Source organism: Ostrea edulis, chromosome 1, assembly GCF_947568905.1.
Source record: "Ostrea edulis chromosome 1, xbOstEdul1.1, whole genome shotgun sequence".
NCBI classification, from domain to species: domain Eukaryota; kingdom Metazoa; phylum Mollusca; class Bivalvia; order Ostreida; family Ostreidae; genus Ostrea; species Ostrea edulis.
The window spans coordinates 1,741,191-1,766,868 of NC_079164.1; the positions used below are offsets into that span (position 1 = coordinate 1,741,191).

General features: G+C 36.0%; 1 protein-coding gene across 1 annotated transcript in view; it reads left to right on the forward strand.

The window, feature by feature from the left end:
• The window catches only part of LOC130046582 (uncharacterized), a 134,484-nt gene extending 110,653 nt beyond the window's left edge, over positions 1 to 23,831 (forward strand). Inside the window, exons 2-3 of the mRNA XM_056150546.1 lie at positions 22,165 to 22,460; positions 22,525 to 23,831. Coding sequence (XP_056006521.1) covers positions 22,184 to 22,460; positions 22,525 to 23,777 — 1,530 coding nt within the window. The 5' untranslated portion in view covers positions 22,165 to 22,183 and the 3' untranslated portion in view covers positions 23,778 to 23,831. The remainder of the gene's footprint in view (positions 1 to 22,164; positions 22,461 to 22,524) is intronic.
• Positions 23,832 to 25,678: the final 1,847 nt, after the last annotated feature.

Genomic DNA, 25,678 nt, shown 5'->3' on the forward strand with positions numbered 1-25,678 from the left:
TCTCTCTCTCTCTCTCTCTCTCTCTCTCTCTCTCTCTCTCTCTCTCTCTCTCTCTCTCCTTTTCTAACATCTTCCCTATCTTTCAAAATGACAAAAAATTTTACACACATGTAGTGACATTCAGGTGTTTAAAATGTAATTTTTTTTAATTCAAGTTAAACTAAAGCATAATTTCTCTCTCTCTCTCTCTCTCTCTCTCTCTCTCTCTCTCTCTCTCTCTCTCTCTTTCTAACATCTTCCTTCTCTTTCAAAATGACAAAAAATTTTACACACATGTAGTGACATTCAGGTGTTTAAATGTAATTTTTTTTTAATTCAAGTTAAACTAAAGGATAATCTCTCTCTCTCTCTCTCTCTCTCTCTCTCTCTCTCTCTCTCTCTCTCTCTCTCTCTCTTTCTTTCTAACATCTTCCCTCTCTTTCAAAATGACAATTTTTTTTACACACATGTAGTGACATTCAGGTGTCTAAATGTATTTTTTTTTAATTCAAGTTAAACTAAAGGATAATTCTTTCTCTCTCTCTCTCTCTCTCTCTCTCTCTCTCTCTCTCTCTCTCTCTAACATCTTCCCTCTCTTTCAAAATGACAACAATTTTTACACACAAGTAGTGACATTCAGGTCTAAATATAATTTTTTTTAATTCAAGTTAAACTAAAGGATAATTCTCTCTCTCTCTCTCTCTCTCTCTCTCTCTCTCTCTCTCTCTCTCTCTCTCTCTCTCTCCTTTTTTAACATCTTCCCTCTCTTTCAAAATGACAATTTTTTTTTACACACATGTAGTGACATTCAGGTGTCTAAATGTAATTTTTTTTTTAATTCAAGTTAAACTAAAGGATAATTTTCTCTCTCTCTCTCTCTCTCTCTCTCTCTCTCTCTCTCTCTCTCTCTCAGTGTTGCTAACAACAAGAAGTATTGAATTTCTTATACCTGAAAATGCATCAGTCTCCTCACTGGCTTCTCTAAGTGAGACAATGGCACTGTTCCCTATTTTCTCATCATGCTTGGACATTTTCCCTGAAAGTAAAAGAGTACTTTAATTTGAAATTCAGGTGAATCCTGATGTTTGCCTCCTTCTTCCACTCTTTCTAAGACACACATATCAGTATACACATAGATTCTTATACGAAACATTGTAGTGACATTCAGGTAGTATCAAAACACAAACTGCCACGGTGGCCTAGAGGTTATAGCATTCGCCTCGCATGTGGAAGGTCGGGGTTTGAATCCTGGCCGCGACAAACCTAAGTCATTAAAACAGGTAGTGACAGTTCCATAGCCAAACGCTTGGTATCAGGTGTGAATGTCACAGGTCCTCAGAGATGACTTTAAAAACAGATATCCATTGTCACAGTGGGTGTGGCATGCTAAAGAACCCTCACTGTTTAATGGCTGAGCAAAGGCCTGAATTTGAAGCCCTTCACTGGTCTTGGTGACATCTCCATATGAGATAATTGACAAGCATTAAGAAACCACATACCTGAGTGTACAATGTTTGAATAGTTTCAATGAAAATTTTCAGAAGAAGCAAGGTAAAATTTATAAGTCTATGCTAGCATTACATCTGAAAAAAGTACAGAGATCTAAAAAAAAAAAACCAAAAAAAAAAACCCAAAAACAAATAGGCAACATAGAATGCATCACTCAAGTTTGTAAGTAACTCTTTAAATGCAAAAATGATCTTCTTGACCATCCTCGTGATTTTACTATGCTATAAACATACATTGCCAAGTTAATTTCAAAGTATAAAATAATGAATCTACATGTTCAACATATTAACATATATAACAATAGATTACTTTTATAGCCTAAAATAGTCACACAAAATGAAGATTGCTTTATGGAAAAAGTCACAACTAGATTTCTGATCAGATTATTAACAGTGACATATGTCAAATATTTGGATATGCATAGCTATTATGTAAAATTCTATAAAGCATTCAGGATATCTAAATACGAGTACAATTATGTCTCAGGCCATCTACCACACATAAAACACTATACAGAAAACTAAACACACTGTTTCATACCCTTTTCTCTGATTTCTTTGGCTTTTTGAGATCAAAGGGATCATCATGATTCATCGTCTGAAAGAAGTATAATTACTCAAAATTGAAGTATGGTTTTCAACTAGAAGCATGAAATGTTAAGAAAGGCTAGTAGAAAATAATTGTGTGAGTACCGCTGCACATCCCACTCAATAATATCTCATTCCTATTGATACACATATTGTCAAATGTCAGGGATTTAGACCCCTTCTTAGGCACTTATGGCCTTTAAGCAGTGGGGATTCCAGGGATCAACATTTACGTTTGTCCGCTTGTCCGGTACCAGTGGAAAAACATTTCGGACAAGTGAATATTGATGGGCACTTGTCCGATTGGACAAGTGCTTTTTTATGTAAAGAAGTCTCCAAACAATTTTGTGAAAAGTTTATCGGTAGTTGAGAGTCGAAAGTACATGTAAAATGCATGGAAAATGAAGTTTGATCGCTATGTAAACTAGCTGAGTCAAACTCAATCGGGATTGGTGTTCACTTATTGCGTACTACTTTCAATCATCCATGGCAATCTCTCACCAGAGGGCGTTACGCTACGCTCCACAATGTAGCGCGCCCTCTGGTGAGAGAATGCATCCACGGATCTTACGAAGTCATTGATTCAAGATGGGAAGTCTAGATAAAATTTTGTTTTATGCGTTTGTTGTTTTTATCAAGAGAATAAGATTTAAAAAAATCAATCAAGCAGGTATAAAAATAGACTATATATTAAGTAAATTAAATACAGTTGTCAAGTTGACGATATTAGATCCTTTTTAGAAAATTTTTCGGACAAGTGAAGTTGAAGTTCGGACAAGTAAATATCTTTGTCTCTTGTCCGAATGGACAAGTAGGAAAAAAAGTTAATGTTGAGCCCTGGATTCCTTTATGTGCCAAACCTGTTCACAATGAACCTGTTTTGAACCTCACAAAGGACTGGCCCATTTCCTTCCCTTTTATAACAAACGGGAACAGGGAATTACATAATACATTTAACTTTACTGGGATTGGCGAAAAGAGAAGGTATTAGACTAAATATTACTATTTTGCATTATTTACGAAAAATTATTTATTGATTATCGCATTGTTAATTCATAAATGTATTTTATTACATACAAAATTAATGGGAAAATTTATGATTTCAAATTTAAGGGCGAGATAGCTCCTTGACGATGGGCCTGGATAGAGATATCTTGGCTCTGAGCACAAGGCAGCCCTAGGTTCCAGATGCTGTCTCACCTTGTCCATGACATGTGTATCAGCTAGAGCTAAGCCTGATAAACTACTATGCATATGATATAGAACATGAAACAAGAAACTAAGATAATTTGTTGAAGATCCCCACATAACCGAAACTTTCGCTCTCAACTGAAATGTTTTCATTTGTAGTTGACCAATTATAAGATAGCAGATATCTATACTTATACATGAATAAATTTTGCCAATAAACTAAGAAATGCTTGCAAATGAGCTATTGCTTGCACGTTTAAAATTTCAACCACATATGAGATGATGTCCCTATAAACTATAATTGAATTCTACCTGATCAGCAATTATTGTGAAATTAATTGAAAACCTACTTTCATTTTCGATAAACTACCCCGAAATAGCAAAAATTAGAGTAAAGTGGTGGACACGCTTTGGCGGATCTAAGTCATTTGGAGATGACAACATATAGTAATATATTACATAAATCTGTTAATAGTGAATATGTTAATAGGAAATTGATTTAAAGTATGCATAGGATTGAGCGAATTAGGATGCGATAATTGTTAAATCTATAAAATGCGCGAAATTGTATCTTCTATCCACAATTTTAGTTTTAAAGGAAATTTCCAGATGTTCGTATAATATTCATTTCACCATGGACCGGACACAAATTCACCATGAAAAGAACATTTTTAATGCATGTTTTTTTTCTTTTATTCATATTTATAACTTCAAATACATCTATTAGTAAAATAAACTTTTAAAAATAAACAAAGCAACAGATACAGTACTACTCCAAGCGCTCAAATTGTGGGTCTCTTTGATAATGCATTTAAAAACTAAAGTCCCATGCTACGGTAGGTGCTGGCACGATAAAGAACCCCTTACTGATCAATAACCCTTAACACGGAAGTTCCGATTGTTAATTGAAGGATTTACATGGACATAGATATATCAGTGATTGGGATAAGTAAATTGCTTAATGTGACAATGGCACGTTACCAGCTATTGTCAATGTGACATTTCTAAAATGAATGCGCCATATTGAAATTTTTATGAGACATTTTAAAATGACAAGTCCGAGAGACCAATAATTTATAATCTAAACACTACTGACAGACTGTAATGCCGTCGGCGTGGATAACTTTAGTTTTATTATTTGTGTTAAATTTACGTTTTATTAAAGTAAGGATTCTTATCGTGGTTGTCCGCGTCATCGTCTCCTTCTGCCAGTATTGGCTGATCATTAAGGCAAAAAATTAAAGTCAGTTTACCCTTTGTCAGGCTTAAGAATTTTTTTCCGTGGAATCTCCAGTCCGTGCGCATTAAAATTGCAATTTAACGACATTAACAAATCAGATAACTTTTTACTGTTTGATTAGACACGAGGAAATCTAAGTCATACTTGCGCTTAAAAGAACGTAAAGTTGTACTATTACTAAAGCATTAACAGCGATAAAGATTTTTCAAACACTTACTTAATCGATAAAGATTAAGTGGGGGATCAGCTCAAAAGTTGAAAAGTTGGTATATCTACGAAGTCAGTGGGGAAAATCTCAAACTAGGTATATCAACGATGTGCGCCACAACGGCGCAATGTTTCAATATTCTATGCGCCATTTTTTTTATTTAATGTGACTATGGCGCAGGGCGCGTGCTTATCCCAATCACTGTATATATGTTAAATTAATATTTTTAATTCTTTGGATCTGTGATTTATTTTCATAAGATAAGAAATTCTTTTTATTCTAAACTTTTACTGCATAGTTGTTCGATGCTTGGTCAATATTGTTCAATCCATGGTGAAATAGCTCAATACTGCATTAATTAGTTTTATTTTCTCTTACACTGTCATTATTTATGTGTAAAGTGTGATTTCTCGTGCTTGTGCAGGTATTCAACTAGTATAATCAGAAACACAAGATTGGAATTAAAAATTAAAACATTATAACAATATGTTTAAACTTATAAAAAAGTTCAACTGTTTGGTGGATAAAAATATCTACACTTTACTATATGTATGCATGTTTGACTATAGAATGGGGGTCCAGTGATTCATTTTGGCGTGCGTCCTGCGTAAATTACGCATTGAATTTGCTCAGGACGCATGATTTCAATAACTGTGCATCCCGGCGGACGCATGAACATTCGAAATTATATGAAAATGTTTTCATTTTCCCCCGGTAATTAGTATGAAATCTAAGCTCCAGAACGTACTACACACCCGAGATATTCCGAATTAAGAATATTGATATTTCATTGGTCAACTCGCATTGCATTAACCAATGAAACCAAATGATATATAAGGCATTACGGCGGGTAAACAAAACTGGGAACTAGAATTTCCTCGCATATAATCCAATTCCATCGATTTTTGCAATGCTTTAAAACTTCCTAATCAGGGAAAGTTAACAACAGTTTTGCAAAGTGATGTGAATGATAATATTGTCAGTAACTATATACGGGTAAAAAACAAACGCAGAGTCCCCGAAATCAAAAGTCAGTCCTGAAAACGAAGTAGAGGTTGAGAAAATTCGAAAGGTGAAAAAAATGTTGTCAAAAATGACTTACACTTTATTCTTGGCTAAGATTTGAGAAAAATGAAGAAAATGGAGAAAAAATTATTTATTGCAGCATTTGCACAGAACAAAAAAAAAAACTAAATGGCATGAACAAAGTAGCTAGGAATAAAAACTTCCATCATTCAACTTTAAGCACCTGAAAATCATTTTGCAATATGAACTAGCTACGAACAAGAATTTTCTGCAAATGATGGCTTGTAATAAAAAGCGAAATATTCATTCTCTAGAAGAAGGTGACAACACTAAGCTTCTTCCTTGACTTGGTTTGTTTATACCTGTGATTGTCAGGCTGTTTGTTTGAAATAATGAAATTTGGACTCATTGATTTTAGCATGGGACTCATTATTGTAATCAAGGGGAGTCCACTGGACTCATGATAACCATTTTCAAAATGAATCACTGGGGGTCAAACACACTGTCAAGTGAGGAAGGGGGGAGGATTGAGGGGTTTGGGGCAGATGTTACATATCTCATATCGTTAAAGGCTCTGTTTATTACAAAAAAATGATGCACACTGGCAGGATCAAATAAAATACATTCATCCATCCTCCAACAAGTTCCATCAAACCTGTACTTAGGAATTACCATCTGAAGACCTAAAGCGGGGAACACAAATTTCTAATATCACCAAGAAGGCTGATTCAAACCTAGGCTATATCTGCAAAGAAATCTACAAAACTGCCCCAAAGGAAGCCAACGCAATACCTATATCTCATTTATATGACCTATCTTAGAGTACGTATTTTTTGTATGGGATCCTTACTACACTAAGGACATCAGCAACATTGAGAGAGTCCAAATCATCGGAGCAAGAGTTATCTCTCTGACCATACCAACCGAGTAGCAGAATGTATCAGTGCAATATTCAGAGATTTCAAACAACCAACACTTCAAGACAGATGCTGTAACATTAGACTAACATACTTCTACAAGGTAGTTTAGGGACTGATGCCAGCCATACACCGCCACAAAATTACTGTACCCACCACGTACCTTGAAATTATGCAGAAGTGACAGAACCATCACTGCCCATACATATACAGACTATAATACTGATAAAATATCTGACCATTCAGCCTTACGATTGGTTTTTGCGACAAAGTCCTGCACTCTTTCACTAATTGAAATTACACTAAATTTGCAATTTGTTATGTATTCATAGATACAAGTATTGAACTGTTGAAGTAAAATATTAATATATATATGCTACCCGGAAAAAGGTTTAACCTGTTAACCTCCAACATATTTCCAAACTTAATTTTGATAAAACAAATAACCTCCATTGTTTACGATTATGGTGATTTATACAACACTTCAATATACAGAATTACAATTCTGATTAGTCCCGATCCACAATGCTGCTCATGTTCACTAGGTTCAGTTCACTCACCAGCATGCAGCAGCCATGACTTCGGTGCCTACGGGGCTACTTTCACTTTCACAGGAAGTGAATGCAGATCGAGGTCAAATTAACGTCGTAGGCCCTGTTGTTTGGAATTGGAAACTCTGAGCATAGATTGATCATACATGATGAGTATTTACTCAATGATTGATCAGGAGAGATACTTCGAATTACATTTCATGCCCAGATATGTTGGGCCCAATGCGTCTTTGCTCCAACCATCACAAACTGACAAACGGATGGTGACCGTGATACTGATAGTAACAGCTGAGTAAGGTAAATATCTTGTAAACATGCAGAACTTTGGAATACGTACTTTTAAGATTTGAATATCATGGCCAGATAGCAGGATAGATAGATTACAATATATCAAGTGTATGTATCAGACATTCTTAAAAGCAATTTTTCTTTGCCTATAAGATTTCAAAATAGACCAGACTTAATTTTATCTTATTCTAGGATATTTTAGTTTTGACTATATGGTAATTTGTCATTACTTTCGACAGGCTACATGTACCCCCATCATCACTGAAAGGCAACCGGGATGCAGTCTTTAAATCTGGAGTTCTGGGCAGAACTGTGCATTTCTGGAACAATGATGAGTTTAAGTGAAATGGTAATTTGTCATGAATTTCTACAGTGGCTACATGTACCCTGACCATCTTTGAAAGGCAACCGGGATACAGTGCAGTCTTTATCTGGAATTCTTGGCAGAACTGGACATTCCTGGAACAATGATCAATTCAAGTGAAACAGACTCGGGTGCAAGCAGAAATTCTTGTAATTACAGAATGTATTCCTTAAGAGAGGCAACATGTGACCTGAAAACAATTCTATTCAGATCTATTTAAGGAATGAATTCAGTATCTAATTCATCCAAGTATATACTGGGTTTGGGCAGTTTGCGCTTTTTTAAACTGCTAAGTGGTTTATGAAAAAGCACATTTTTGAACTTGCAAAAGAAATCAGACCAACTGTTGATATACGTGGTTTTCAGTGAGTTAATCAACGATTATCTATGAAAAGTTAGCTACACTGAACAGTTTCTTTTTTACATGAGTATATATACCTGAAACCCATTGCACATCATAAGAATTTTATTTTATTTTGGACAGTGCTCTTGTTGTAAAGTATTATGTGTAATACATGTGAGTTGTGGACGGGGTTTGTAGTCATCTGGGAACAAGGATTGGCACGTTGGGTGGACTTAGAGAAATCTTCATATGCTAAACCCAGTTTTAGAAGAAACGAAGAAAGCAAACACTAGATCAGTTCCAACTAATAGAGCTGTCAATCAGGATAAGCAATAAAACATGCAGGCAACAACTTTAAGGGGAAATACTCACTAAATGCGAGTTTAAAATTGAAATTGTGAGTAAAAAATCACAAGTGATCACAACTTTTTGCGAGTGAAAAAAACCCACGATCTTTTTTCCGGATTTTCGCGGTTTATTGGCTGTACTTTGAAGTTTACAATAATTTTGTCTTGTGCATAGAAACGCTTTACAGAATGAATATACAAGTATTGAAAAAGTAAACGTGAATGGAATAAATAACTAAGGTCAAGGTCATCTCAGTCAGTCCTACTTCAAGCACACTTCGGGCGTCTCAGTGACGTCTGATTTAAATAGCAACCATGTTGATTTCGTCCATGTCTTCATGAAACAACACATGACTGAGTTAGTGTCATCGTTTCATCGTTTCACTCTATAGCCCAAAACTTCGAGTTCGCGGGGGTTTTTTTCCACTAGAATTTTTTAGATGAAATTTCCAAAAGTTTTGAACATATTGTTTAAATTGGCGCAAACAGTCTCCAAGATTTCAAACCACATGATGTTGTAAATAGGTAGTAGATCTCTGGACAGCGAGTACACCGCACAAGTGTACCCTATGACCCTCACCATGCACCATGCTTGTTGCCTGATAATTCATTAAATTTTAAATGAAAGAATTCTCAATCTTATTTTCATTATTGCACTTTAAAGAAGATATTAAAAGATTTCCCCTATATTTGATATAAAGACATGTTTGTTTTCTTAAATTCCTGTAAAACAGCAATCGATTGAAAAATGCTAGTAAAAGCTTAATTTTGCTAGTTGGAAAATAACCCACTAGCTAAAATTTGCTAGTAGTGAAAAAAGTTAATTTCGATCCCTGACATGTTGACCAAATTGGCACTCAGCTGTAATAAAACATTGTATGTAGGGAACATGTACTAGAAGGAGAGAACGTTTATGTATACATTTAGTTTTTATGTAATATTTATTAATTATTATTATATGATTGATATTAAATATGTAAATACTTATTTTTATTTTGAATTCTTTTTTACAAAGTGACATACTGGCACTAAAAAGGTATTTCATTTTTTGATTATGTCAACGAAAATAAGAACATATATCAGGAATTTATATTTAAGGGAGGTTTCATGCTTTCTAAATCATCCCTTACCAGCTGTTTAAAATTCATCCGGAATTACAATTACAAACCAGGTTGTTTTGGACATTGATATGAGTGTCACATGATTGGGATTGCTGTCTAAAAATAGTACTGATGAGAATTTAAGAAATGGAATTTGAGGTAATTTGATGATTGTAATCAGAAATATTTATTTAGAAATAGTACATCATAAAGGGGCATGAACACGATTTGAGCTGAAAATTTTAAAATTTCATTTTTCCATTTTTACTGTTTACAATGCTTAACAAAAGTATTTCTAATGGTCAACCAAAATTTGAATAGCAGTTGTTGAGTTACAAGTGAGATACAGCACTCACAATTCTTTGTAAAGTAAACAAGGCTTGCGCCATATTTTTGTTTACATATAGATAGCTTAATAGAAAATAGCATGTTTAAACCAAAATGAGATGCCAAACACTAGAAAGTATTTAATTGTGTTCGGAATTATCTGCTTTAAACGAAACATTTACTAGTATATTCAACCTATGTAAACAAAAACATGGCACAAGCCTTGTTTATTACAAAGAATTGTGAGCTCTGCATCTCTCATGTACTTTGACAACTGACACTCAAATTTTTGCTGACCATTAGAAATACCTTAGTTAAGCATTCTAAACATTAGAAATGAAAAAATAAAATTTGAAAATTTTCAGCTCAAATCGTGTCCATGTCCCTTTATTTTCTCCCTCAGTGCCCTCATCCGAAAATAAATATTTTCTCGACTATTTGATAATAAAACAAAACAGAAAAAGTTAATAGGTTGGCTCCGTTCGTTACAAGATCGCTTTTAATAAGCAAACATCAAATTGACAAAGCTGAAAAATCACCAATGAAAACAGATGAATTTAAAACTGAAAATGGGCTGGGTGGGAGGGAAGGCTATTTAGGCACAGAATACAAAAGCGACCTTTGTTGCTTGTAACGAACCTCACATTGCCCGAACACTGACCAGTAGTAGTATATATACTAAGCGCTGGTGCATGAGCTCAAAAACCAGCGAAATGTATTTACGGAAAATAACCAAAAATGACAAAATGTAAAACTTATACGGTACCAATTTTGATGCACCAGATGCGCATTTCGACAAATAATGTCTCTTCAGTGATGCTCAACCGAAATGTTTGAAATCCGAAATAACTATGAAGTTTTAGATCTAAATATAGCCAAAAACAGCGTGCCAAACAAGTGGAGCCAAATTCGTCCAAGGGTAAGAGCTATGCATGAGGGAGATAATCCTTAATTTTGAAATGAATTTCTAAATTTTATAACAGCAATTAAATATACATCCGTATTTTCAAGCTAGTCACGAAGTACGTAGCTACTGGGCTGTAGAGACCCTCGGAGACTAACAGTCCACCAGCAGAGGCCTCGACCCAGGGGTCATAATGTAAAACTTATACGGTACCAATTTTGATGCACCAGATGCGCATTTCGACAAATAATGTCTCTTCAGTGATGCTCAACCGAAATGTTTGAAATCCGAAATAACTATGAAGTTTTAGATCTAAATATAGCCAAAAACAGCGTGCCAAACAAGTGGAGCCAAATTCGTCCAAGGATAAGAGCTATACAAATGTAAAGAAATGAGTTTAATAGTTGTACAAATAATATCAATTAAGGAAAAAAATCGGGTATTTCTGACAGACTGCTTGCTCATGCAAGACACCATGCTGCAGTATTTACATTCCCTTTGCATCTGCCTGATCATGAAGCAAAGGGGAAAATCTATATTTTTGTTTAAAGCCAAACAGTATTTCTATTTTTGGATTTACATGTATTTACTTTTGACCATCACAATATTTCAAAAGTTCATATTTTCATATGAGAAATTATATGGTTTTGTTTACAGGTTGAAATGCTACTGTCTGTCTGCATGTAAATTTAACATGCTTCACTTTCCGAGGTTGTAGTGAAATGTCTTCAATGTTTGTGCATGTTAGGAAATAATAGAAATACTGTAAGTCCAACATTGTACAGGTTTGTGTGTTGTGTGCAATAAATTGCAAGTGTTTTAACTTAACAAAAGCTACAGTTATGCAGCTAAATTCACAATGGGCATTAGATTGATTGTTTGCTAAATTTATGATCAATGGATGCATTCTTTCTACACAAATTAATAATAATCGGGAAAGTATTTGGCAGTTGCTTGAATATCATATATAGTCAATATCAACATAGTCATTGTTTTGCTTAAAAATCTTTCATTATAGTACCATGATTCAAAGTAATGTACCTATTGATTGATTAAATTGATAATTTGATTGAAAAGATCCCCAATAATTGCTAATCAGTTAATTTTTTTATTATCTGCTAGCAAATTAATAAATTGTTATTATCAATTATGAAATTGATTAAATATATCATTTGAACATCTGTATTATAACCCTGCATGATAGTTTAATAAGTGAATGCAAATTGATACAAAGTGCACTTAAAAGCTTTTTAAAAAGTTTATTTTCTCTCATTTCTCTCACCACAATTTTTCTCCTCTGAAATTCAAAGGGAATTAATAACTTATTAATTGATTCTCAAGTTTCCAATTATTTCTAACAATCAATTAATCTCCAATCACTACAAATGAAGGCCTGCAAAATTTATGCCAGAGCTTGTGACTTATGAGTTTTGGTAGTCTTTCCTCAAAGGATTACCTATTCAGTAGCCCCTTATTACAAACAAAGGGTTGCCTGGGACAACTTGCTTCTTTTTCCAGATTTATATTACGATCAACAAAACAATTAGAATGAAGAAAGGAAAAGACATCATAATAAATCACATAAATTGGAAACACTTATTGCACGCTTTCCCCGTGAATATGACATATTTTCTGAGAAAAGTTGATCTGCATTAGCTTCTATATTCTATCAATCCTTAAAATTAAAATCACGATAAATGTCAGAGTAAAAGAGATTAATTTGCCAGTGTGTATTTCTTCCTTATTATTTTTTAAATGAATATATAATTGTCCATATAATTGCACTAGTTGTATTTTTGTCTTAGATTTACTAATTTTGTCGATTATACAAATATGATTTTTTGAATATTCTGGTCTAAAGTTATTGAAATTCAGGTCCGTAATTAAATAAATTTAAGTGATGATAATAAAATGTCAGATTTATAATAAGAAATCTTGATTTTCAAATAGACACTTTTTAATCAAGAAATATCCCCTTGCATATTTAATTTAGCATTCATGTGACGTCACTATTAGTTCTTTCTAAACTCTAATTGTTATGACTGACCTTTTCTTAGCCTTCTACCACAACTCTCTTTTAGAAAAGAACGAAATAATTCCCTAATACCAACGTAAATATTATACTTACTGAGAACAGTTGTCGCCATCTTTAAACAGGAAATTCTCATTGCGCATGCGCATTTAACACAATGGAGCTAAGTGTGTAAACTGTTCTTTTGGACTCGTGGTTGTGTGTGACAAAATTCACGTACACACCGGAAACCGACACATATGACTATTTTATATTTTTTCAATCGAGTGTGATGAGAGTTAACGTTTCCGAACGAAATACTTCCCACTACACGGGTGCATGTAGTGGGAAGAAAAAATGTAGTGGGATAAAAGGTGTGTGTTCATACTCATGTAGCGTGATTCAGGTGCTTAAAAACGCACACACACACACACATTCAAATGCGCACAGACACGCACGACTGAACACACACACACACACACACACACACACACACAAACACACACACACACGTGAGCACACACCTTTTTTGCAAAACAAATTCAAAGCTGGAGTTTGGGACAGGGGACCCGGGTGGCGACCATTCGTGCTCGGGTATGACCTAAAATTGACGATCATTCGTGCGACATGTTTGATTGCGGACAAGAATGGTCGTAGGCGACCAAACGTGACGCAAATATCGTCACCGGGCGAGGAAACTAGCATTTGTAGGTTGCTTATACGCAAAAAGGAACAAAAACATCAATCTATATAAAAATATCTTCAATTCGATACTTGTTCGATACTTGCATAGAATCAATAGACTATGTATTATTTACATTAACGACGAATACCGGAGATAAATATGTCTAAAAAAAAATATGACGTAATAGTGACTAAATACAGAATAAACACGGACATGGAACTCGAAAATCCCCTATCAGATTTGCGAATCAAACAAAAGCACACCCATAGACTATTCGCATGTGGAGTTTTTGAATGAAGAATCATACAAGTAGTTTGTTATACACGGATATCATTAATGCAAATACCAGTCACATCGACGGTTTTTCATCGGAGGACGAACAAAAAGATCGATTAAGATCCTATTTATTCCGAATCGGTTGAACTAATACTGACTATCTAAGGATAAATGTATGATTATTTTCAGAATACATTATCTGATGAAAATAAGAGAAATATTTATTACCTGCAATATTTCTAACCTCATGCAGACACGCAACATAGTTTTTTTTTTCAAGGGGAAGGTGATCCTTTGGCCGAAAAATAACACTTAAAACCTAATCACTTGAGGAATAAACAAATATACTATAAAACACGGAAAACATAACGATAATTACAAAAATTCTGTGGGCAGCCAACACACGACCTTGCCTATTCAAATCCCGGAGCTAAGAGAGGGATTCGTGGTACTCGCTTTCGGTAAAAAGGGCACAGTTTCCCTAGGAATTCGCCCCTATCACAATTTAGATACCCAATTTCACCACCCCATGCATTGATTAGAAGCTTATTAGGAGGAATCCTCTCAGTCCTAAAAGGAACACTACGATCCCACCAGGACGAATCTAGGACAGATCCACAAACCCCGCATCCGCAGGGTCATCTTCATGAGACCCAGACACAACACAACCTCCATCAGATCAACACACAATGGTACATTTGTCAGGTGCCTTGGGGACATAATCCCCTGGAAACTGGTAGGCCACTGCTTCAATCATGCCTGGGACATTTGTAATGATCAGACTGTGCCTCTTGGCAACAGTATCTAGCACTACCACCGAAGCCTGCAGGCTTTCACTCTCGCATGGATTACTAACCTCCGCGCATGCATCGATTCCAACCTGGAATAATCCAGACTCACTGACACGACACTCGACTGCATCCTCGCCCCCAGACTCGTCCTCTGCAACCAAGAACTGGCCATCAACTAAATGAAAGTCCATATCCCATGCCACCTCAACATCCCGCTGTCCAGCACTACTGGTCCGACCACTCAAACCCAACTGATCATGAAGCGAGAGACGCGAAATATTGATCACACCAGACGGAGCTCCAGACCGTGCCTCAACCAGACACCCCGACTCGACTCCACATATCTCGACATCAGTGACAAATTCATGTCACCAACCCAACCCTTGGACACTGGAAGGACCATCATCCACATCGCAGAACACATCAACAGCCATGTCAATATCAAAATCCAGAGTTACCCCTAGAAGTCATATCACTATCATGGCAACCGACGCTATCCCCGGTGTTCTCTAGCCCACCACCCTGGTGACTAACCTTGCCTCAGTGCCCTCTGTCCAACCATACAACTCCTCATCTGTGCCTGGCAGCATCCCCGTTTGTGTCGAACCTGTGGAAGGATCATCATCCACATCACAGAACGCATCAACAGCAATGTCAACATCAAAACCCAGAGAACACCAGAGCTACCCCGGGATACCTCTGCCAACCGGCGACCCCGCATCCCCTACCTGGGTATCCGTCAAGATCCCTTGCCTGACTGTCTTACGCCCCGCGATGCCCCCGTCACCTAACCATCTCGGACTACCTTGACAAAAATACCCGGCCATCAGAATTACTGCCTAGTCACAAACCAGAACAAAACAAAATATCAATAATTACATTTAACCGTGTAAACTAATAAAATTGACCCAAAAATTATATCATTTCAAAATGGCACCCACCTACGACCACGCGGCCTCCGCTATGACCCGCGGCGCAGATGGGCAAAATATCCTATCGGCGACGCCAATAACGTGATTCTCTGTCCGAAAAACAACACTTAAACCAAATCACTTGAGGAATAAACGAACATATTATAAAACACAAAGGAAACATACCTCTAATGACAGAAATGCTCTGGGCTGCCAACAGCCCAGCACACGACCTTGCCCAAACAAATCCCCGAGCTAAAAGAGAGATTCGGGGTTTCCGCTTTCGGTAGAAAGGGACCCCCCCCCCCGGCAATTCGCCCATATCACAATTTAGATACCCAATTTCACCACAACGTCATCAAGCAAGGGAGATAAGTCATCATACTATTTTGATACTTTATACCATAGCAACATTTGACGATCTGTAGCGCCCGCTACATTACATTTTTTTCTGAATGACTTATTTACATATTTACAACTTCCGAGATATCAGCTCTTCTGTGATGGAGGTACGTTCAGTGTTCTGTTGAACGCTTCGGTGGGTACAAGATGTACATATGTATATACTATAGACTAGCTATGTAAATTAAAATTAAAAACCTAGGTGTATTTTTTGACAGAACACTAAGCATGCAAAGACAGGCAACTGTTATATCAAAGGCATGGTTTTTCAGATTCGAAACATTGGACGCATAAGACCATTCATTACTGAAGGCGCCTGCAAGACTTTGGTCATTTCGCTATTGACTTCGCGTTTAGACTTTGGAAACGCCCTTTTCTATGGTGTTGATTCTGACATTTTGTCAAAGTTACAGCGTGTGTAGAATTCAGTAGCACGGCTAATTACCAGAACTAAGAAAAATGAGCACATAACACCAGTTTTAGTGAAACTCCATTGGCTTCTAGTACATTTCAGGGTTCAGTACAAACTGTTAAAATGTACGCATTTAAAGCTCTCCACGGTCTTGCACCTGCCTACCTTGAAGAACTGGTTAGTCCATACAATTCATCAAGGTCTTCACGATCCGAAAACCCCATGCTTATTCAAACACCAAGAGTTAAGACCAAAACGTATGGCGACAGAAGGTTTGACAAAGCAACTGCCACACTCTGGAAGAACCTTCCAAGTTACATCCGCAACGAAAATTCTTTCGAACTTTTCAAGAAAAAATTAAAAACTTCCTTCTTCAGACTTGCTTATGACGATTTTATGTAAGCCATTTCCAGTGACAGTATTAATATTCTTTTTTATGAAACCTTTTTGTATGTATTTTCTGTCGTTTAATCACGATTTTGTGTAAGACAGTGCTAGAATTCATTCTTTTAATGAAACGAATATTATAATTACTGTTTTTTTACACTGTTTTAGATATGTTCAACTTTTAATTGTAGTTTATTGTTGTTTTAATGTAAAGCGCTTAGAGTATTTTTTTTTATTATATAATGCGCTATATACTGTAAATAATAATAATAATAAATACAGATAAAAGTAATGAAAGTGTAAGTTTTGTTTATATCAACCGTTGGTTTACATTAAACTGACTATATCAAGAATAATACTTGTTTGAATTTGGCCATTAAATTGAATATGAAATTATTTTTTATTTCTTCCTCTGCACGAGTGATATTCTAATCAAAGAAAATTGGTGCTTATCGATTTTTGTTGGAGCTATTTCATTATTAAATACTAATAAACTTACTATTATTGTGTGTCCCTGCAGGTGGTTGCATGATGTCTGATAATCGGCCTTAAGGCAATATATGAAGGCAGCGAGATAAGCATTTGTACCCACCGCGTGTGAACGATAGTATGTTTTGCGCCTCACTGTGCGTAAGAGTTCCACAAAGGGAAAAAACTATTGAACAACTCGAAAATTGCGTATTGAAGAAGAACACATTTTCGTGCAAAACAATTTTTTGTTGTTGAAAATCGTGTCCTATGCAGTGGCGGATTTAAGGGGGCCGCCCCCCCCCCTCCCCCCTAAATTTTCAAATTTAAGGTAAATCGTGGTATCTTGTTTAGAAAAATGTAAATAATAAAGGAAGCAATAATTCCTTCCACTTCCAGAGAAATAAAATACAAAATCTTTTCATTTCATGAATCAATTTATTGGGAGAATTTAATCTTGTTTCCAAAAACCCTTATCATTTTATTAATTTCACCTCATCAAAAATGATAGAAAATAGTACAAATGACTAAATAGGAGACATATTTCAAGCCCTATAACATCTGTAAAACCCGGGAGCCACGACCAGGGTTTCGTCTTCGACCCACTGGTGGCTTAAAGGCGGCCACCAGACCCCCTCCTCATAAAGTGGCGTCCCCCGTAAGCGCAATTCCTGGATCTGCTCCTACTATGACCTTTAAAGCATATTACATAGATGCATGTTTTGTTGGTGAATTATGTAATTATTGAGTGTGGAATAGTGTTATTACGATTATCTGGTAGAGTAATGAATGATTAGAGTATATTTGTGACGAAAATCAAATTAAACACCATAATATCCGATAGTTCATTGATATTATGTGAATTTAAAATTATTGGATCCTCCCCTGATTTTCTGTCTATCACAGGTACCGTAGGTGCACTGTGCATTAGTTTTGAATAATTTGAAACGATTGATTTGTCTGTTTAAATACCTCAACACCTTATTTCATGCGACACAGATCATTTTACAGCGTTTGTCATAAGGGTAGAACTTAGGAATGGGGGCCAATGGGGGATTTGCATTACAATAGCAACTTATCGTGCATCTTTAAACAATGTTAACGAATGTAGAAATCCACATCATTGTTGGATCATTCAGTGGGCTGAAATTCGTGTTCCAGTTTCAGTTAATAATTGTTAAAGCACTGAACATTATTAAAAAATCTGAACCAGTGCCCCTGAGGTATGCAGTGTAATCAATACCTGGCCGGGTTTGGCCGACAGACAGGTAAAACCTGAACAATATGAAGAAGGTAAGATTGAAGTAGCATTTTCAAGGTGTTGAAAAAATAATATATCTATATGAAATATAAACAATTTTGTTATTCTGACCTCAGGAATTTTTGTTGTTGGAAAATTTGATAGATAATACGCAATAACGAAAGCAAATATCTTACATTATGGAAAAATAACTTTTACTCTTTTGGTATACTGGGGGGTATTTATTCGACTATACATAATAACTAAGCTAAAGTAGATTTATGTTGTAAAATCTGAAGGCGGATCAAAACATCTAGATTTCAATAGTTTGCAAATATATCATTATTCGTTGTTTCATCATAAGTAGCTCGATCCGTAAAGAAAAGGGATTCATACACCCCCCACCCCCCCCCCCCCAAATATAAGAAGAAAAACCTATTAGAAAATAGCATCAATGTCCACTATTTTTTTTATTGTGTGTCTTATTTAGTGAATCTGTTCAGTTCTTTACATCTTTTCTAACCGTTTCGTGTGTCCATTCACACCCGTTTCTGGGAAGTCCTAGATATTGACACAACTTCTAGGAAGACCTAGATATTGACACACCTGCGGGGAAGCCTTGGTATTACCCCCCCCCCCTACACACACACTCACATATCCTCAACCCCAATCTTACAATGTTCAGGTTACGAGTCTCAATGAATATGGCAAAAAACTATTCAACTTGTTATATTATGTTATCAAATAAAATGATATCATACATATAACATCATTTACTTTTATTTTGCAGTGGGAAAACTCTCGCTTGAAATCTGATAAGTACCTTGGCTAGTTTAGGACAGGTGGACGAGATAATTTTCTTTTCTTTAAATTCGTTGCCATGCAATAACATTCGTTCCCACGAAATGAAATTCGTCCCCATGATATGAATTCGTTTTCAGAAAAATTAATTTGTTTTTTTCGACATGGAATGTCATTCCTACGAAATAAACTTTGTCCCCACGAAATAGAATTCGTTCCCACGATTTAAAAAAAAATCAAAAGCGGCCTCTATGTTTGCATTAACTTCCGTTACCTGTGGGAAAATCATCTATAATAATAATAAATTCTTTTATTTAGACAGGATAGCACAATTAGTACAAATGACTAGTTTACATTGTGGTCCTGTAAATCGATAAATAATAAAGCTAAAAAAATAAATGAATTTTGAAATGAGACAAAAAGCAAATGACACATTTGTTACTCTCTGCTGATAAAATCAGCATCTGGTCACAAACTGCATGCTAAATATTATTCTACTGATGTATAGATGATGTGTGCTATGATGATTCAGAGGTTGATTGATATATATTGAAGCAAAATAGAGTTTTAGTTTTGATATTTATTTGGACTAATGATTAAATGTCATGGATTTGATTAACTTTACAAGCTTAGTAGTCCTTTGATCGGTGAATGTTGAGAAAATCTTATTTTGTGGAAAAGAATTTTATTTCGTGGAGGGAACGAATTATATTTTGTGGAAACCAATTTGATATCATGGGAACAAATTTCATTTCGTGGGGACTAATTTTATTCCGTGAAAATGAATTTCATTTCGTGGGAACGAATTTTATCTCGTAAGAACATTCAACGAATGTTTTTTATATAAATCTCATTCGCCTGTCCTAAAGCAGCCACCGCATGTAGCGCCTAATAATTACTTATAAATCTCTGAAAAAGTCGCGACCCTTTCTTTGCGATCGCATACGCCTGCGTGAATTCCAACTCCTGTCGCGACCACAGGTACTTTTTGAATGTTTAATATTCAGCGTATTTTGTTCACAACATATTTAAATTAAGGAATATTCAATGAAATAAACAAAACTGAAATGGAAAAAATATAAATGTCTCTGATCTCGAGAGATATTGTGATATTACAACAGTACAGCGGTTGGAATTTCGTTAATGTAAGAGGTCGTGGGAACTTGGATAATTTCTGCATGGATCGACTTCATTGATTTTCAAAAATACAGAAACGTCTTGATTTATACACCACAGATGCTTGTATACAGGATTTCCTGTACCTCATGTACTCTTTGAATGTTTAGTAACTTGGGTGTTCAGCGAATTTTGTTCACAACGTATGTAAATTAAGAAATTCTTAATGAAATAAACAATTGCTATTTCGTTAATGTATGAGGTCTTGGTAACTTGGATAATTTCTGCATGGATCAAATTATTGATTGATATACAGAAAACAAAGAATCTATGCATCGTAACTCAAAGGAAGCCAGATTTTGTAAAAATATCATCTGCAACATACACACATACAACATTGCCGTGATTGTAACTTTGCTGAGGCGCACTCAAGTCACGACCCCCCCCCCCCCCATTCCAAAAAACAAAAAAAACCACAAATATAAAATGTACAAACCCCCTCTCACTAATATTCAGTAATGAATACAACTGTCACATTCCGAATTAATAATTTTTTTTTTATCCATGTTTGCCCTTCACTTAATTTTGTATTGTTGATAAGATTTATTAAATTTATCACTGTTCGTTATCTTTATTTGTTCATTCATGATATTCATTGTACATGTCTATGGTTCTATCACATTGTAGCTTTAATCATATCCGATGTATATAACATGTTTAAAGAAAGATTATTAGTGTCCGGGTGAGGTAGTGATTAACACGCTTACTTCTCAGAGCTGCGAGTTCGATCCCCGTGATTGGTAGTGGTTGTATGTGAGAGGGTATGGTGATCGGCAGCTCTTTTGCTTCCATATTAAGCAGCCCCTAACTTCGCTCCTAGTTTTGTACGACACAAAGTTTATTTTAGGGGACACAACATACACTATCATAACATAAATGGCAACATGGGCGGATCCATGCAGGATTTCAGTTTAGTGACACCATATATTTTCTGTGGTTGTCCAATTTTTGAGGATAGGAAAAATCCGCAAAAACTATAATCCAAAATTAGATATTTAATATGGATATATTCAGCTATCTTGCAACCGCAGAAATTGGAAACGCAGATCACAGCGCAAAAAAAGTCCAACCGAAGAAAATACTCGTTATACGGCGTTTCAATGAATTGATCGATATCTTTTACGTACTCCATAAACTCTCTTGATTAAGTTCTGATAAAAAACACATAATCACAATAAACTTTGAAAATTTTAAATTGTGCCCCCCCCTCACACACACACACACACACACACACACACACACACACACACACACACACACACACACAAACCCACCACTGACCTGATCCCTTTTCTTCGATATCTATTTTATTGTATATCTAAAATTGTATTGAAAGTTGATAAAATTTTGTCTTCAACAACGCATTTCGTCATACGTTTGCTATTTTTGCAAAAAATTGACGGTCAATGCTAAAGCTTTTATACTAGATCTAGTGTAGCCCCCCTCTCCACTATTTTCAGTAGTGGAAAATGTAATCCTAAAAGTTATGAATAAATATCAATTTAGTTAGTAAAGCATGACCCCACCCCCCTCTGTGTAAGAAAATGACGTTTTGGCGAAAATATTTTAGACAGGTATAGTACTATACCCCCTCCCCCCACACACAAATTTGACATTTTCGTACGGCTGCCTTCCCCTGAAAAATGATGATACTGACCTAAAGTGTAATTAGTATGTCAATATACAGTGGCTTATTACAAGTACAAATCTACATTTATTTCAGATCAAATAAAATACTTAGTATGGCATCTGAAGACATTGCCCAAGGTCAATATGTCATTGAATGTGACATCTGCAAACAACCAGTCTCGTTCTTCTGCAGACGATGTGGGTTCAATCTCTGCGATCCTTGTGTTCCGGTGCATCTCCGGATTAAGTCCAAAACCGGACATGACGTGGTGGATTACGCCAGTAGAGATGATGACGACACCTCTAAAATTAAAGAACTGATGGAAACCATTACGAAGGAAAACGAGCGACTACAAAACTACAAGTATGAACTCAAGAAAATCATAGATCATACGACAAAGCGTCTTGACAAGCCAAAATTTTCCGGTCCATTGCAATCCAGGTTTGCGAAAAAAAACACAACAGAGATTATCTTCATTATCCAAAATTTACCAACAGAAGAAGGATGAAGTGACGTCACTAGGAGAGGAGTGGCACAGACAGATAGACAAAACCGTGAAGACGCTCCACCAGGAACTGGACGACATGCAAAAGGAGCACGAATCACTACTCCGGAAACAGAAGAGAGAATTGGAAGAAATTTTAGGAAAAGTTGATGAAATAAACACCGCGACAATGAAGCTGAACAATTCACAGAATGTTATAGAAATGAAGAAACTGATACCAATGATTGAAAACCAGGAAACTCCCTCGGAGATTACACAGTACTCGTTTCCGGTGTTTTACAAAGGTGACATTGACGACAACTATTTGAAATCGTATTTCGGATACATTGAGAATGTACAAGAAAGAAAGATTTCTCTGCCGAGATTGATATCTGAAGACGCTGTGATTTCGAATCACAAAATATTAGAGCTGCCGAAAGTTGTCACAGCTATAGACACAGGGTTTCCTGCTAGTGGAAAGTATAACGCTCGTCTATACGATATTGCTATTATTGATGATAACAGAGTGTGGATGGGAGGAGCAAGTAAAACACTCAAGTTGTTTGATTTCCAGGGAAACCTCCACGACACTGTCACCATCACAACACACGGTATGTACTTCACTGTATACAACAAACACGTGATTTACACTACACAGCTCAGTAAAACTGTGTGTAGAGTAGCCGAGGATAAAACGATCCAGACGATGTTTACAACCGGGGAGTGGAGACCATTCGGCATTACGAGTAGCGCGTCAGATGACCTACTGGTCTGTCTCGGTAAAGATGACCAGTCCAAAGTCGTGCGATACAGCGGTACCGGTACCGTACTCCAGGAAATCCAGTACGACTCACAGGACCAGCCTCTGTACCGAGATGCAACTTACATCACTGAGAATATCAACGGGGACATCATCGTGACAGACTGGAAGAAAAAGGCTGTGACTGCTGTCGATAGATTAGGAAGATTTCGGTTTTCTTACTCTGGGAGGGACAATAAGTTTGATGTCAGAGTCGTCACTTCTGATACTGCCGGTCACGTTATCGTTACTGACTTTCGCGACAAGATCCACATGTTGGACAGGGACGGGCGATTCCTGAGATATATCATTCCAGATCAAGGGATTAATATGCCACGCGGTGTGTGTATTGTCGGGGACGGGGAGATGTTTGTTGGGGAGGAAAATACCGGTATAGCGAAAAGAATCAAATATTTGGAGTAATAAACAGAATGAATTGTATGTTGTTTCGCAGGACATGTTTTGTTATGGAATAAATTGTTTGAATTAAGCATGTTGTTTTAAATTTTGTGAGATTACTTATCACCCCTGTAAACACAAGATCGTTAATCCGGACATGATAGGTAATAATCAGTGTTGCAGCGGTTAAGTTTTGATCACATTCATGTGTCGATACATTATCTAGTTTAAATTTTTACATGATTAGTATAGTAGTGACACTATATGAGATTTGCACTCAAGTTATTTCCACAAATTTTAACAATTAAATAATGTGGTCAATCTTAACAGAGAATAATGACAAAAACTACATATAAATCCATTTAGCACTACAAATACACTAATCTACAAACTTATTTATAACGCAGACTACATTGGGGGGGGGGGGGGGGGTAGGCTTGCATATCAATCTTAAAAGCGGAGTGAATTAGGACATGCTTTCTTTGTCCAAAGAGCTGATTCAAAATGTACGAAGTGATCAAAATAGACTTGATTAATCTCAAGTGGAACGATTCAACCAAATTAAAGTAACACATGAAACATTGGCCGAAGCATCAAAGTTATGGGCTGGAAACATTTTGGAAAGTGCAAGATCTAAATATTTCCAGAAGAGGTGTTTCAAAGAATTCCTTTATTTAAATGCTTTATTGATGGTTACCAAACATGAGGCGTACATCATAAATTAACATCATATACTAGAAGAGGTGTTTGTAAAACATATATGTCCCCGTGGTGAAAAATTGAAAAGGGTTATACACATGCATCATTTAATTGATAGTAGTGTCACCAATTCAAAATATTGAGCAGACGGTATCTTCCTATTTCAAGAGTGGATTGGCCATGTAACCTTAAAAATCAATAGGGTCATCTACTCCTTATGCTGACAAGTGTACCAAATTTGGTGTCAATCAACCAAATAATTCTTATAAATATGGGGGACGACATATTACTATATCCAGTTTAACCCTTGACCTTTGCCCATGTGATCTCAAAATCAATAGAGGGTATCTTCTCCTTGAGATATAACAGTGTACCAAGTTTGATGTCTGCCAAGCAAAGGGTTCTCTAGACATTGAGTGGGCAGTGTGATCCTACATGTATGTCCAGTTTGACTTTTGACCATATGACCTTAACATCAATAGGATGACCTACTTCTTTGGACATACAGCCAGTGTACTAAGTTTGATGTTTGTCAAGCAAAGGATTCTCAAGATATTTAGCGGACAGTGTCTTCCTATGTCCAGAGTAGATTGACCCTTGACCTTTGGACCTGGAAAACAATGGGGGTCGTCTTCTACTAAACCAACTCATATATGAAATATCATTACGATCAAATGAATGCTTCTCAAGATATTGAGCGGAAACCATGTGGTCTACCTAACGAGAGGTGCGAAAGAATATGCCCCTCTTCTTTGAAGGAGGGGGCATAATTATATGTAACATAACACACAATCTCAAATTAAACACAATTGTCCTGATTTCTCAATTTAGTGTACCTTAGATTAAAACACTTATACGCACATATTGACATTGTTTAAAAGGCGCGGGAAAATTACAACGCGACGGATGGTAAATTTCAGACGAATTTTGATCAAATCCGGAGATGAACGAACTAAGTGAAAAGTTATTGGAAGGTTAATAATGCAACTAGTCTTATATACACTGCAAGGATTTAGCTTAATTCGCAATACCAACAGCAGGCTACGTTTAGGGACATAGGACGTTTAGGGAGAGGAATGAGATAGGCTATGTCTGCTTCCCAATCCCATTCACTTATTAGTGATTAAAATATGGTTTAATTAAATAAATTAAAAAAAAAACCAGCAAAAAAAAAACAAAAACAAAAAAACAAAAAAAAACAAAAACAAAAAAACTCAGCAGGCTAT